The sequence below is a fragment of the Drosophila grimshawi genome, unplaced genomic scaffold (genome assembly GCF_018153295.1).
Source record: "Drosophila grimshawi isolate 15287-2541.00 unplaced genomic scaffold, ASM1815329v1 contig_1369, whole genome shotgun sequence".
NCBI lineage: Eukaryota > Metazoa > Arthropoda > Insecta > Diptera > Drosophilidae > Drosophila > Drosophila grimshawi.
Window position 1 is genome coordinate 7,098,441 of NW_025062891.1, and position 13,744 is coordinate 7,112,184.

General features: G+C 42.6%; 3 protein-coding genes across 4 annotated transcripts in view; 2 read left to right on the top strand and 1 right to left on the bottom strand.

Moving 5' to 3' along the window:
* On the top strand, positions 1-3,044 carry LOC6559129 (G2/mitotic-specific cyclin-B). 2 transcript variants are annotated; one of them, XM_032734507.1, is made up of 5 exons: positions 22-291; positions 619-764; positions 1,308-1,534; positions 1,616-2,544; positions 2,603-3,044. In XM_032734507.1, the coding sequence occupies exons 1-5, from the start codon at positions 256-258 to the stop codon at positions 2,888-2,890; spliced, it is 1,626 nt and encodes a 541-aa protein (XP_032590398.1). In that variant the 5' UTR covers positions 22-255; the 3' UTR covers positions 2,891-3,044. The 2 variants fall into 2 exon arrangements, with proteins under 2 accessions (XP_001987752.1, XP_032590398.1); XM_001987716.2 differs by having other exon boundaries at positions 1-291; positions 1,308-2,544.
* Positions 3,045-5,408: 2,364 nt separating this feature from the next.
* LOC6559130 (ATP synthase subunit alpha, mitochondrial) lies at positions 5,409-8,693 on the bottom strand. The gene is made up of 4 exons (XM_001987717.3): positions 8,461-8,693; positions 7,190-7,770; positions 6,290-7,091; positions 5,409-6,223 (listed from the first exon to the last, which is right to left on the bottom strand). The coding sequence occupies exons 1-4, from the start codon at positions 8,518-8,520 to the stop codon at positions 6,014-6,016; spliced, it is 1,653 nt and encodes a 550-aa protein (XP_001987753.1). The 5' UTR covers positions 8,521-8,693; the 3' UTR covers positions 5,409-6,013.
* A 2,112-nt stretch (positions 8,694-10,805) lies between these two features.
* Positions 10,806-13,744, top strand: part of LOC6560784 (cyclic nucleotide-gated cation channel beta-3) — a 77,306-nt gene continuing 74,367 nt past the window's right edge. The window contains exon 1 of the mRNA XM_032734687.2: positions 10,806-11,065. The gene's annotated coding sequence lies outside the window, so the exon portion shown is untranslated. The remainder of the gene's footprint in view (positions 11,066-13,744) is intronic.

The following is a 13,744-nucleotide window of genomic DNA, read 5'->3' on the forward strand; positions in this document are numbered from 1 at the left end:
AATCTAAACGGCAGCGGCTTGCGATCGCATCGTGCGTAGAGTTCGCCAGACTCACAAAAATTCTGACTAAAGCAGCATTCGTTGAGAAAAATATTTTAAAACTATATTCGTGCAATTTGTAAACTAGCTACAACAAGTAAATTATCAAAAATCTCAATTTATATTTGCGTTCAAGCGACGCGCTCAAGAAAAAAAATCACATTCCAAAACGAACTTGTATATTATTTGTGTTAAAAATAAAGCAAAACTATCAAAATGGCGGCAACAAACATTAAAGTGATTATGGACGAGGTAAGAATTACCGCAAGAGCACATTAAAATAGTTTTTATCACACTCAGCAGCAGCAAATTAAATGCGTTAGCAGCGACGCCGCCGTCGCCATTATGGCGAAAGAGAAAGAGAAGGGTGAACGAAAAATGCCGATCTTGTTGCTGCGGATGCTATTGCAGCAGCAGCGGTAAATGCGCTTAGCGCCTTTTTCTACTTTTCCCCCTTTTTGGAGATATCTTGCGGTGCATTTACCGCTAATTGCACTCCTCTTTGCATTCAAAATGGCCGTCTGTCCTAGTGCATTGATCCCCCGTTTGATTTTTTTTTTTTTTTTTTATCATTCTCAGAATGCACAGGAGAAATTCAATCATGTCCACGTGAAAAAGCTGACAGTGCCTTCAAACGAGGGAGCCACAAAACGCGCCGCACTCGGCGACTTGCAGAATCGGGGATTAGCTCGTGAAATAACCACCAAAGATGTGGCCCACAAAGAGTAAGTTTACAGTTATATAAGGTAAAAAGAGAGAAATGTGAAATAACAGTTATGTGTATGCATTACTAGTGCAATAGTTAACTATATGTAGTAGGGTATTTACTAATGTGAAGGCAATATACAAAAAAAAGAAGTGGATGTTGCCATCTTCAGTTTACCAAAAACATTTTTTTTAAATGAATGCTACTTTTTCTCGGCTTATTCAAGGCATTATTTAAATAATGTCTTCTTCGGTAAAATAAAGGACTTTTAATAAAATTATTTTTGTTAAGTTTTGCTATTTAACTGCATTTTTCTTTCGGCTTATAAAAAAAACGAAACGATTTCGAAATGAATTTTGTATTTGATTTATTTAAAACAAAAAAAAAAACTTAAATAAATATTACTGTCGTTTTTTATAAATTAATGTTTTTCGGTTTTTAAATGCATGATGCCTTTTTCGATTTGTAAAACAGAAAAGCTTTATAAACGATAGTCGCCCTCTTTGGTTTATTTAAAAAAATATATATGCTTTTTAAATAAATGTTGCCTCTTTCGTCACAGACTGAAAGATGTGAAGCTCACGACCAAGGCTCGTGTGGACACACACTGGAAGAAGCAGCCACTGGGTACAACAAATGGGGTAACAAAAGCAGGTATGCCGCTGCTGCGCTCCAATTCGATGCGAACTGGCGCGATTGGCACAACTACTGCTGCTGGCCGACTAGCAACAGGGACGTCAACGACAATGGCCAATGCAAAAGTTGCCGCCGATGCTGCGAACGGCAAGCGTAAGTTGAAAACCCTGAGCCTCAAACACACCTCCTCCACCAATCCTCCTGTCATCAAATCCCATCCAATCCAACGTACAGTTGCAGTAGCCGCAGCATCCAAACCAAAATCCATAGGCGATGGGGAAAAGTGCGGCAACGGTGGCAACACGCTGCGCCGCGAGGACAGCAACTTGTCGCGCAAATCGCTGACCAAGCTGCGCGCCGCTTTGACCAAGCCCAATGTGGCTCCAGCAGCAGCTACAGTCAAGAAAGAGGTGTTGCTGCCTCGTGCACAGCTCAAGAAGGAGTCTAATGCTCCCGTTCAGCTGAAAAAGGAAACTGTTGACTTAGCCAGGCTGCCAAAGTTGCGCAACAACGTGCCACAGTCAACAGCAGCTTCAGCAAAAGCTACAACAACAGTGGCCCTGTCCAGTCGTCGCCTGGCCGATGTGGAGGATATTGATGCAGATGATCGGGAGAATCTGATTTTGGTCTCTGAATACGTGAACGATATTTACGACTATCTGTACGAGGTAGAGGAGCAGCAGCCCATCTACCCGGATCACTTGGAAGGTCAGTCTGAGGTGTCGTATAAGATGCGAGCCATCCTCATCGATTGGATCAACGAGGTGCATTTGCAGTTTCATTTGACAGCGGAGACCTTCCATTTGGCCGTCGCCATTATCGATCGCTATCTGCAGGTGGTGAAGGACACCAAACGCAAGAATCTGCAGCTGGTAGGCGTCTCCGCGCTTTTCATAGCCACCAAATACGAAGAGCTCTTTCCGCCGGCCATGTGTGACTTTGTCTACATTACGGATGACACGTATACGGCCCACGAGATCCAGAAAATGGAGCTGCTCATACTCAAAGCGATCGATAACAATCTGTCGCGACCATTGCCCATCCATTTCCTGAGGCGCTACTCGAAGGCAGCCAGCGCTGATGATCGTCATCATGCCATGTCAAAGTACTTCTTGGAACTGGCCAGCCTCGACTACAATCTGGCCAGCTATAAGCCCTCCGAGGTGGGTGTTATTTCTATTATATATTTGAAATATATTGTATTCTGTTTTATATTTGTAGATTGCGGCTGCTTCGCTGTTTCTGTCGCTGCACTTGCTCAATGGCAATGCTCGTGCTCCGACGGGCTTCAATGACAGGCACTGGACACCGACGCTGGTGTACTACTCGAGATACAGCGCTGCCCATTTGCGGCCGATTACACGGCAGATTGCGAAGCTCGCACGCGATGCGCCCACTGCTAAATTGAGGGCAATTTTCAACAAGTATCAGTCGAACAAGTTCCACAAGATCGCACTGAGCACGGAGCTGCGTGGTCCGCTCATGGACTCGATTATAGGCAAGAAGTAGAATGCATCCCACTCCCCATTCTAAAGAGAGAGCAGAAGTTGATGATAATCCATCACTTGACTTTTAGCGTACGCAGTTCTCAGTTCTGGGCTGCAATTTTAAGTTTAGTTCAATTTGTTTTCTATTTAAATTTGTGTATTTTCTTTCTCGTTTATTTTCTTTGGTTATGTGTGTACAATAATCATCACTTATGATGTATGCGTATAATATTGTCCTATGTACGCGTCTCCCTTTTCCTTGGGGCGATCATCCCCGTCCCAAACGCTTGCTCGACAATTTTGTGCGAGTTGGTTGCTTTTGGCCCAGATAGAAACATTTTATTTACTGCATCTATATATGTCCATGTATATATGTATGTCTGTATGTAATCTTATGAAATTATGATGTGGTTGTGCGGACACAGAGAGCACCGAGGAGCTAAACAATGAGCAACGAGCGCATTTGCTGGCTGAACATATCGGCGTTGCCTCTTTAAGTAAGTTACTACTACTTTCCCCAATTTAATACAAAAAAGAACACGACAAAAATTAGGCAAACATTTGCCATAGCTTATGCATATTATTATTATTATTATTATTGTAATAAGTTTTATAAATTGTGCTCTAAATAATTATATATTTAAAAGAAAAAAGCAATTTTACCTTGGCACTTGTCAATTTCATTTGCAGCTAATTTAATTGTTTTACGTAATAATACTTTGATTACCACCAATATCAACAAACAATTGTGCATAAAAATAAATCTTGCAAATAAACTTGATTCTTTTTTTATTTGTTTGGGCGGCATATTTCAAAAGTGTGCAGCTGATGCTGAAGTCTGAGAAAGTTGAAAACCGGAATGTGAGAATAAAAAAAGGCAAAAGCAACAACCAAAAAAAATATCCCCTTATCTAAGAACAGCAACAAACAGCTAAAAATCAGACAAAGGAACAAAGTCGGCATTGAGTCTTGGTTTGCTTTGCTTTTGCTTTTGCCTCTTGTGTGTTTGATCGCAGGTCAGTTTTTGCCTCCCTTATGCGTTTATGGTTCAACTTCATTGGCTGCATGAGCGTGAGCATGTGTGTGTGTGTGCGTACGTGTGTGTGTGTGTACGCTTTCTGTTCTTGTTTCTTTCTCGACAGCGTTTGGCTCGGCGTCGTCGTCGACGTTGTCGTCGCTGTCTGCACGCGCACGTGTCTGTGTTGAGTGTAGCAGTGTGTGCCTGTGTGTGTGACGTATGCGTGCGTTTGCCTATGTGTGAGTGCTGCGAGCTCGACTGTCGGCAAACTGGCGACTTTTTCGCCCTGCTTGCTGGGGCCGCTGTGCGCCTGGTCGAAATTTAAGTTTGACGGTTTTATGGCTCTCATTAATTTCGACACTTTTACGAGCAAACAAATGCAATAAAAAGAAAGCAGCCAGCCAGCAGGGAGCACACACACACACATGCAGATACACACAACGCATACACAAGCCGAGGCCTACTGGAAAATCTCAGTCATTTTTCTTGCTCCTGCCTGAAGCCAGTTTCGCTGTCTACAAAATGCCTTTGTGTCCTGCCAGCAGCAGCAGCACACACACACACATAGACACACATACACATATACAGATTTGTGCTCGTCTCTTGGTGGCACTTTTCGGCTCCCTTGCGCCTTTTTCTGTGTGACTGTTAACGAAATATGCAGAGCGTGAAGCCGGGCCGAGCATTGAACTGTGGCGCTATTAAATTTCTACTGTTATCCTGACAGTCGGCAGCCGTTCAGTCAGTCTGATAGTCGGTTAGTCTGTTAGTCAGTCAGGTAGCAGCTAGAGATCTGCTACCCGCTGAGGGTCTGCAAGGTCACTGCGGAAGGCTGTGAGAAGAACGACGGATCAGCTGAGAGAGGAAACATTACGACATTAGTCGTAAGGACATTCTGCCTGCCAGCCTATCTGTCCGCCTGTGTCAGGATTTTAATTAGTTATTTACCAGCAGTTATTCTCGGAGTATTGTTTGCCATGGGAAAGCATACAACGAGATTCCTAAGTTGCCTTAAGTCCGTATTTAATACAGCTGGATTAAAGAAAAGTAATATTTACATTTTTAATTTGTATAATTTAAAATGAAAAACTAGTATTGTCGAGACCTTCTTATGAATCTTATGCAATTCAGTTGCAGAAGAATTGAGATAATCCATAAGTTTTCAAATTCCACTAGATTCAATCTGCAACTGAATTATGCTGATAAATTAAATCAATAATTGTATAATTTAACTGCATTTAATATGCATATGAATGTTACAGAAAAAGTGCTAAATTGACTTTTCCAATAATCGAGATGCCTTTCTCAAATTCCGTTTTTTCCATTTCACATTTTCCATTTAGTTCGAGTTGAGTACAAAATTCATATTCCATATATATATATATATATATATTCAACCAGTTAGGCATTTGAGCTTTAGTCATTGTAAACTGCAAAAGCATCCACAGTTTGAGGTGATTAGCTTTTGGGAAATGTAGCGTATAAATGAACTATTCACATAATGCCATAGATAATCCAAGAGTATAATTTAGTATCGTTTTTATTCTCATCGTTTCACAATCATCCACAAACGGTATTTCGACTACTATGCTCGATTACAATATCAATTTCAAATATTGATTATATTTATTATAGCTAGAACAACAGAAGAGGCTTTTTCTTTTCATTGACGATCGTCGTCTAACGCTGAAATTCGAAGTTTGCTCCCCGGCTGCGTGTCTCACGTGTGTCCCGCTCTCTCTCTCTCTCTATATTGCTCTTGCCTCTCCAAGGATGTTGTATGGGCAAAGGACATGACGGGAAGCACGCAGCAAAGGAAAACATGAATGCGCAAAGGTTGGTTTAATTTAGTTTTATAATATTTTTTGTCTGTATTTTCTTATGGTGTAAGTTGTTGTTGTGTGTTTTTTCTTTCATTCTCATTTAGATGATATTCGCTTTGTTGTTGTTGTTGTTGCTGTTGGTATTTATCATCTACGCGCACAGTTTGGCAGCATTATTGATTAGTTTGAATAACGTGAATTTCGGCTTAGACATAAAATTATTTATTTGCTTGCAAGATAAGTTATCTGCCTTGGATATCGACGATAAAACTGCACGCGACTTTAACTGATGTGCTTCTGCTGTTTAACCCTGGAAGGTGGACATGAATTTGGTGACAATGTCCTTCAGCTTGGCATCGACTGCCGGCGAGATTTGTCCCTCCTTGGCAATGGAGTCGAGCAGACCCTGCTCGGAGGTCTTGATGTGCTGCAAGAACTCCTTCTCGAACTTGGTGATCTTGGCGGGATCCATCTTGTCCAAGTGACCGCGCACACCGCAGTAAATGACAGCAACCTAAATCGAGATGAGACATGAAAAGTTAGCAAATCTTCCACACTACAAATGAAGTGCATTATTTACCTGATCCTCAATGGCCATGGGCACATACTGGCCCTGCTTGAGGAGCTCGGTTAGGCGCACACCACGGTTCAGCAGCTGCTGGGTGGCAGCATCCAGATCGGAACCGAACTGGGCAAAGGCGGCCACCTCACGGTACTGGGCCAACTCCAGCTTCATGGAGCCAGCGACCTGTTTCATGGCCTTGGTCTGGGCAGCGGAACCGACACGGGAGACGGAGAGACCGACGTTAATGGCTGGTCGGATGCCCTTGTAGAACAGCTCGGTTTCCAAGAAGATCTGGCCGTCAGTGATCGAGATGACGTTGGTCGGAATGTAGGCGGACACATCACCGGCCTGAGTCTCAATCACAGGCAGAGCGGTCAAGGAACCACCACCCATAGCCGGGGACATCTTGGCGGCACGCTCCAACAGACGCGAATGCAGATAGAACACATCGCCGGGGTAGGCCTCACGACCGGGGGGACGACGCAGCAGCAGCGACATTTGACGATAGGCCACAGCCTGCTTGGACAAATCATCGTAGATGATCAGGGCGTGCTTGCCCTTGTCGCGGAAGTATTCACCCATGGCGCAGCCAGAATAGGGAGCCAAATACTGCAGAGGTGCGGCATCAGAGGCGGTGGCCGACACAATAACCGAGTAGTCCATGGCACCCGAATCGGTCAGACGCTTCACGATCTGGGCGACTGTGGAACGTTTCTGGCCAATGGCAACGTAGATGCAGTACAGTTTTTTCGACTCATCCTGGGCATCGTTGAAACGCTTCTGATTGATGATGGTATCAATGGCCAGAGCGGTCTTGCTGCAATTTGACACCGTTAGTTAACACAAGTAAAATGCGAGGAGCTGACTAAGAGATACTCTGCATAATCTGCACATATATCGAGTATTTTTCCTTACCCAGTCTGTCTGTCGCCGATGATCAGCTCACGCTGACCACGACCGATGGGCACCAGCGAATCGACGGCCTTGATGCCCGTCTGCATGGGTTCGCGCACCGAGACACGGGGAATGATGCCGGGCGCCTTGATGCCGACACGGAAACGATCCTTGGTCTTCAGCGCACCCTTGCCATCGATGGCATTGCCCAGGGCGTCAACAACGCGTCCAAGCAGCTCATCACCGACGGGGACATCGACAATGGCGCCCGTACGCTTGACAATATCGCCCTGCTTGATCAACTTATCGTTACCGAAGACGACAACACCAACGTTGTCGGGCTCCAAATTGAGGGCCATGCCCTTCAGCCCGGAGGAGAATTCCACCATCTCATCGGCCTGGATGTTGTTCAGGCCATAGACACGAGCGATACCATCACCAATGCTGAGCACACGGCCAGTCTCCTCCAGATCGGCCTTGGGCGCAACACCCAGAATTCTCTCCTCCAGAATGTTGGAGATCTCCGCGCTGCGCTGTGTGCTGGCCACATGGAATTTACGGGCAGCAAGAGTGGTAGCTGGATACGCAGCCTTGCAGGCAACCTAAACGATTCAATTCTTGTATTAACAATTATGTAAGGAACGGTGGCGGGCCGGGGCGGTAAGGGGGTGCCACAAGAATTGAATAACCACATGAGCAGAACAGCTGTCATCTCTCTCTAGCGCACAGCAGCGCTGTCAATAATTGCGCCGGCCCAATTAATAATATTGCTTAAGACTCAATAAAAAAATATACATATCACTTGGCAGGCATTAACTGTAAATTTTGGAAATTGAGATTCTTGTTGCTCTTTTAATTTGAATTCTTTGCCATTTTTCACTTGCAGCATTGCGCGCACATAACCTCAAAGTTCAGAGTTGGCCACAGTTCACAAATTATGTAACCTGTGCAAAACACAATTTCAAAACATTGAATGCACTTTAATTTTGTTCAAAATATTAAAGAATAACCAAATATTTGCATAAAATACATTTCAGTATTGGTTATGTAACTTTTTGCATGCCAACAGCGGTTTGCATTGCGTAACACAAAACGGAAACTTTTGCCAAAATTGCATTTACAATGGAATCCGCATAGATGGCGTTGGCAAACTGTTCTTAGCTCATCCAATTATTCTAATCCTGCACCGTATTGGACTTGCAATTTTCGGCCAATTGGGTTTGGGCTATGTGTAATCTTTTTGATTTATTAATTTTTTTTTACTTTGCGAGTGCTGCTTTTTTTTATAATACCTGTGCGGCCGCCTTGGGCAAGTTGCGAGCGACCGACGACGCCAAGCGAGCAGAAATCATCGTTTTTTTTTTTGATTTTTAACTTTTTATAAGCCGCAGAAATAATTGATTCCTACACCAACTCCTCTCCAGACTCGTAGGTATTTTTCACAAAGATGGTTGCCGTCGGCTCACGTTCGCTGCACGTCTGTGTGCCCAGAGGCAAGAAAAAACCGCAATCGATATTATCGATAAGTGTCACTGCGACAGTGGTGTACAGATATCGATACGAAAACAGTATCAGCTGGTAACGTCGAAGTGCTCCTCACGATAATGAATGGCTCCGCCGTTCAACAGTCACAGCTCCACAGGCTTAACAGACAAAATTGAATGGCGGTGTTATTGGTGTAGACATTCGCCGTGTGTCGGCTGGAAAGCGCATGTGAGAGTCAGTCAGCATCCTGCGAAAGTCTACACGAAGAGCGTACAGCGAAGTGGATGCTGTAAGGAATTTCAGTACTAAATTGCAGAGGCATCCAAGCACTCGGCCAGTCCATAGTCGGAGCTTGTGCGGTCCTGTGTGAACACAGCGCGGAGATGAAATGAAAAATGAGAAATGAAAAAAATGAAATGTGAATATCGAAAATGTGAGCATGAGGACTGGGTAAAAGCAGTCGTGGAGAAAAAAGTTTAAATTGCTTCAGCTCAAATCAAAAAAAAAAAAAAACAAAAAAAATTAAATTAAAATCAAAACGAGAACAGAAAAGCGCATTTTGCGGATAAATGAAAGTGTCGCATTAAATTGCGGTCCTGCGGCAGGTATTAATTAAATGCGGGCAGCAGTTATGTGAAATGCCATTCGGCATTCGACGAGTTCAATTTGCATATTTCGGCAAAGCAGGCAAAAGGTTCAAATTTAACCAAGCATACTTTTCAGCTGGCGGCGGTGAGCAGCTGTTTGCCAAATCAAACGCCAAATATGATGTGAAAAATCCAAAAATTCCTTCTCTTCTCCCCATTGACAATCGATGCGAAACTGTGACGACTATTGCCACGTGCTAAAGGCATGTCAGCGTGTCAGTTAAATGACAGCAAAGAATAAAAGTAAAAGCGAAAAGTGAAAGGATTAACGGCATTCGAAGCAAGCAAGCGCAGCAGATGCTCTCTGCAAATTATGCAAACAAAGCAACAACAAAAGAAAAACAACAACAACATTAGTAGCAATGAAGAGCTGCAGAAAAAGAATTAGAAAGAGTAGCGTTGCCAATTATTAAAAAAGGCAAACACAATGCCAGACAACAAAGAGACGCAAAACAAAGACAAAGCACAATAGCAATAGCAATAAGACGCGCGTGTTAAAGCACATCCAATCTCCAAAAAACGAAATAAAAATACGTTACAGAGTGCAGGCTGAAAAGGAAAAGCAGCGGCAGTTAAAAAACTGGAAGTTTGTATTAGTCTCTGCAGCAACAACAAATTTGTCATCAAGATGGCAACCCCCGCGCGCGCGTAGAACAAAAGAAAACGTTGCAAACGTTCCAAGGCAGCATCCAAAAACATACCAATACAGAGGCAGGCGATACACGCACACACACACAGACAGACCAACACACGCACACGCATACATACACGCGCACACTTCGAGGCGCATAAGCTTCGCACTTGACTTGAACATTCAAACGTGTAAAGCACCCCCTCCCTTTCCCCCTTCTCCCCATCGGCATGGAAATAATCGGGTTTTACTTTAGTCTATTTCTGTATGCCTTGCTGCTGCTGAACCGGCCGCCGCCGCAGCTTATAACTGTTTGCGTTTACCGTTTCAAAAAAACCATTTTTGACAGCTGCCAGCATGGCTTGCTCTTCTTGTTGTTGTAGTTTTTTTTTATACTAGTGCGGTCGTTGCTCGCGTCTTTGTGTCACCCTCTCTTGTAGTTCTTCATGTACGTGTGTACATGTACATGTGTGCGTGTGTGTGTGGCATAGTTTTTTCCACTTGACAGCAAGGTCAGCAGCAGTATGCAAATTGAAATGCGCCTAAGCAACAAAAACAAAGCAAAACCAACGACAGCAGCAGAAGCAGAGGCAGCAGCAGAGGCAGAGGCACCAGCAGAGAGAGGGTCAGCTGCGAGCAGCAGCAGCAGCCGTTGGCGTCGCAGTCACAGTATAAGAAACTGACGCCGCCGATTCGATTTCGCAGTCGCTGACAACGTCGCCGTCGCCGCACGCTGCAAAAATGTTTGAGAAATATGTCGCCACATATGTGCGTGTGTGTGAGCAAGTGAAATTAAAATTCCCGCATGCCTAATGAATTTCTCTCGCTCTTTGCGAATGTGCCAAGCAACAGCAGCAACAACAACAACAACAGTAATATTTGTAATGTGTGTGCGTGTGTGTGCGTGTTGTTGTTGTTAAATGATGAACGGCGCATATTAAACAATGGCGTGTTAACAACAACAAACAACAACAAGCTGAAAGTGAAACTTGCCAGAAGCGACGCTCAAAAGTAGAGCACAGAAAACGTGAAGAAGAAACGACACAAATCGAAAAGCCAAACGAAATCAAAAAAGGATCACCAGTTGACAAAGCGCCATCTGGCGTACCAATTGAAAAACTAAATACATTTCGGGTAAATATTTGCTTAAAATACTAATTATTTTTATTTATTTATCTCTTTTAGCATTAAACTTTATTTATAATTATCCAAATGTAATAATGTTTATAAATTGATTTATTATCTAGAATAAAGAATTAGCTAAAAGCCCTGCAACACAAACAAATAGATTTTCCTCTAAAATATACACACGCGCACACACGCACACACAACTATATATATATATATATATATATATATATAGTATATGTATTTATATATATATGTAAACATATCGAATAACTTGTGAAGAACTACAACTTTTATAATAAGATGAACAAATATTACAAGCAATGTACAAATAAAATATACTGCAAATGAAATCACTTCCAGCATTGCTTGTCTCTGTGTGTGTGTGTGTGAGAGAGTGAGACAAGGGGAGGTGGGTGGGGAGGGGTGAAAACCAATTAAAATTATTTGCCAGCCAGGCAAAGGGCAAAGACGCTGCCGAATGGCAAATAAATAAACGTGGCTGGCAATGTTGTGAACTGAAATAAAATGAAATGTAATGAAGAAATGTGAATGGCTACAACAACAACACACACGCATACACACGCCCACTCATCAAACGCCCCCTTTTGGCAGTGTCAGCCCCATCGTAAATAATGCGGAGCCTTAGAGAGAGGCGCCCATTTTGAAGCTTATGCTTTGACTGTGATTCTGTTGCTGATGCTCGTGCTCCTGCTTCTGCTCCTGACTCGGGCTCCTTCTCCAGCGTCCATTGCAGCGAGCGGCGCATAAAAATGTTAATTTATGTTGCCTGCGCCTCGCACTTTGCATACACACACACACACACACACACACATTTACATGTACATTTATATATAAGAGAGATATATGGGCGTGTGTATATTATGTGGATACTCTTTTTGGGCTGCTCATTTTCGAAAATGTTGTACAGACATATAAAAAATAAACCAAAAAAAAAAAAAAAAAAAAATAAATACAAGACGAATATAATAAAAATTGCCAGCATCATGCAGATAAAAACAGTTTTTTCATATTCTTCTATTTTTTTGTTGGGGGTGCTGCGTCTGCTGTGGTACGTGACTCTGCCCCTAAATATGAGAAAAGCTCTCTGCCAATTCAGCTAGCTACCAAATTTTAAAGATACACATTTCCATTGAAATTGGACATCTCTCGAATTGTACAAATGCTTTTTATTTTTGTATTTTTGTCTGGTTAGAGTTCTGTGTGTGCGGGGGAGGGGGTAGGGGAGTTTGGGTAAGGGATTTCGCGCAATTAACAAGTTGACGCTTCAAAATGGCATTTGGGGCGGCAAAGGATTCGCGATTCCTGGGGGAAAGATTGTGAGGCATGCGTGCGTGAACATTTAATTAAAGCAACTTATTAAGTATGCAAATTTCCGCAAATGATTAATTTGCATATTTATGAGACTAAAATGAGGGCCATAACAGCAACAACAACAACAGCAATCTCTGTCAATAATAATCAGGCGCATCCAAAGAGGGCTATTTCCAAGCACGAAATGGGCCATGTTGTGTGCGGGTGGGGGGTTTTTGAGACTACAACTAACAAGTGACAGACTATAATAACAATTAAGAATTGAAATTATAAACTTAACATATCGCCAAGCGACGCGTATGAGTTTTATGCCTTTTAACTGCAGCTTAACAACATAACTGTTTCCAAGGCTAATTAGTGGCAGGTGGGTGTCGGTGGGCGGTTGGTGGCGGTTGGTACGTGGCATTAACTTATGCATATCACGTAAGAGGCTTAGACCGAGAGTAGAGCAACAAAAATGTTAATTTGTGGCTGGCAAAGCTGCATTAACGTGTCAAACGCCAATTCACAGCGAGTCTCAGTTTTTGTGGGATAAGCGAAGCATTTCACTTGGCCAGTTTTTAGAATTATAGTCAAGTAATTTAAGGCAATGCAAATAAAGCATGGTTTTCCCTATAATTACCCGGAAAAGGGCTTTTGTGCAAAAGTAGGAGGCATCTCTCGACACCATAAAGTATATATATGTTTTTGATCAGGATCAACAGCAGAGTCCATCTAGTCATAGAGCTCTGCTTAGCCCGCGCATATCAAGTTTATTTTATTTGATCAATAATTGCCTCCGCCTACCTGATATCGATGTATATCGATTTCCGATAGCAATGAAAGCCGCAATTTAAATTCAATTATGTGTCAATTGATCCTTTATTTTCCCAGATACATTATTGCTCACACAAAGAGTTCACTCGACTACAGCATTCTTAAATGTTTTAAGAATTAAAATGTAAAATCAATAATTAATTAAATCAAGCATTTTCTGGAATATGCTTTAATTAAAATCTATTGGTATTTTTCAATATATTTGTTTACTTATACGAAGCATATTAAATGTACAACTTGAGCCGAATTTGATAAGAATATATATATATATATATATATATATATATAAATATATATATAAATACATAAGAATATACAAGCACATCCCCCACCAGCCCTCACCAACCCTCTCTCTTTGTGTGTGTCTATTTGCCACCCTAATTGCATTTCACTAATTAATCATATGACAAACACGAATCGCACGACGAACGAACGTAATTCACTAGCTCCAATTAAGTGCATTTCTTCGTTTGGATACCTTGCCACGGCTCCAGTCAGCTGCCAGTCCATCTGTCTGTCCGGTACGTGCTCCAA

What these genes read in the sequence shown, in the direction of transcription:
- LOC6559130 (XM_001987717.3), bottom strand. Translation starts at nt 8,520, where the DNA reads ATGATTTCTGCTCGCTTGGCGTCGTCGGTCGCTCGCAACTTGCCCAAG. An exon ending in ATCGGCGACAGACAGACTGG is followed by an intron (nt 7,092 to 7,189) that starts GTAAGGAAAAAT and finishes GTCAAATTGCAG; the next exon opens with CAAGACCGCTCTGGCCATTG. An exon ending in CCATGGCCATTGAGGATCAG is followed by an intron (nt 6,224 to 6,289) that starts GTAAATAATGCA and finishes ATCTCGATTTAG; the next exon opens with GTTGCTGTCATTTACTGCGG.
- LOC6559129 (XM_001987716.2), top strand. Translation starts at nt 256, where the DNA reads ATGGCGGCAACAAACATTAAAGTGATTATGGACGAG. An exon ending in TTAAAGTGATTATGGACGAG is followed by an intron (nt 292 to 618) that starts GTAAGAATTACC and finishes TATCATTCTCAG; the next exon opens with AATGCACAGGAGAAATTCAA. An exon ending in AAAGATGTGGCCCACAAAGA is followed by an intron (nt 765 to 1,307) that starts GTAAGTTTACAG and finishes CTTTCGTCACAG; the next exon opens with ACTGAAAGATGTGAAGCTCA.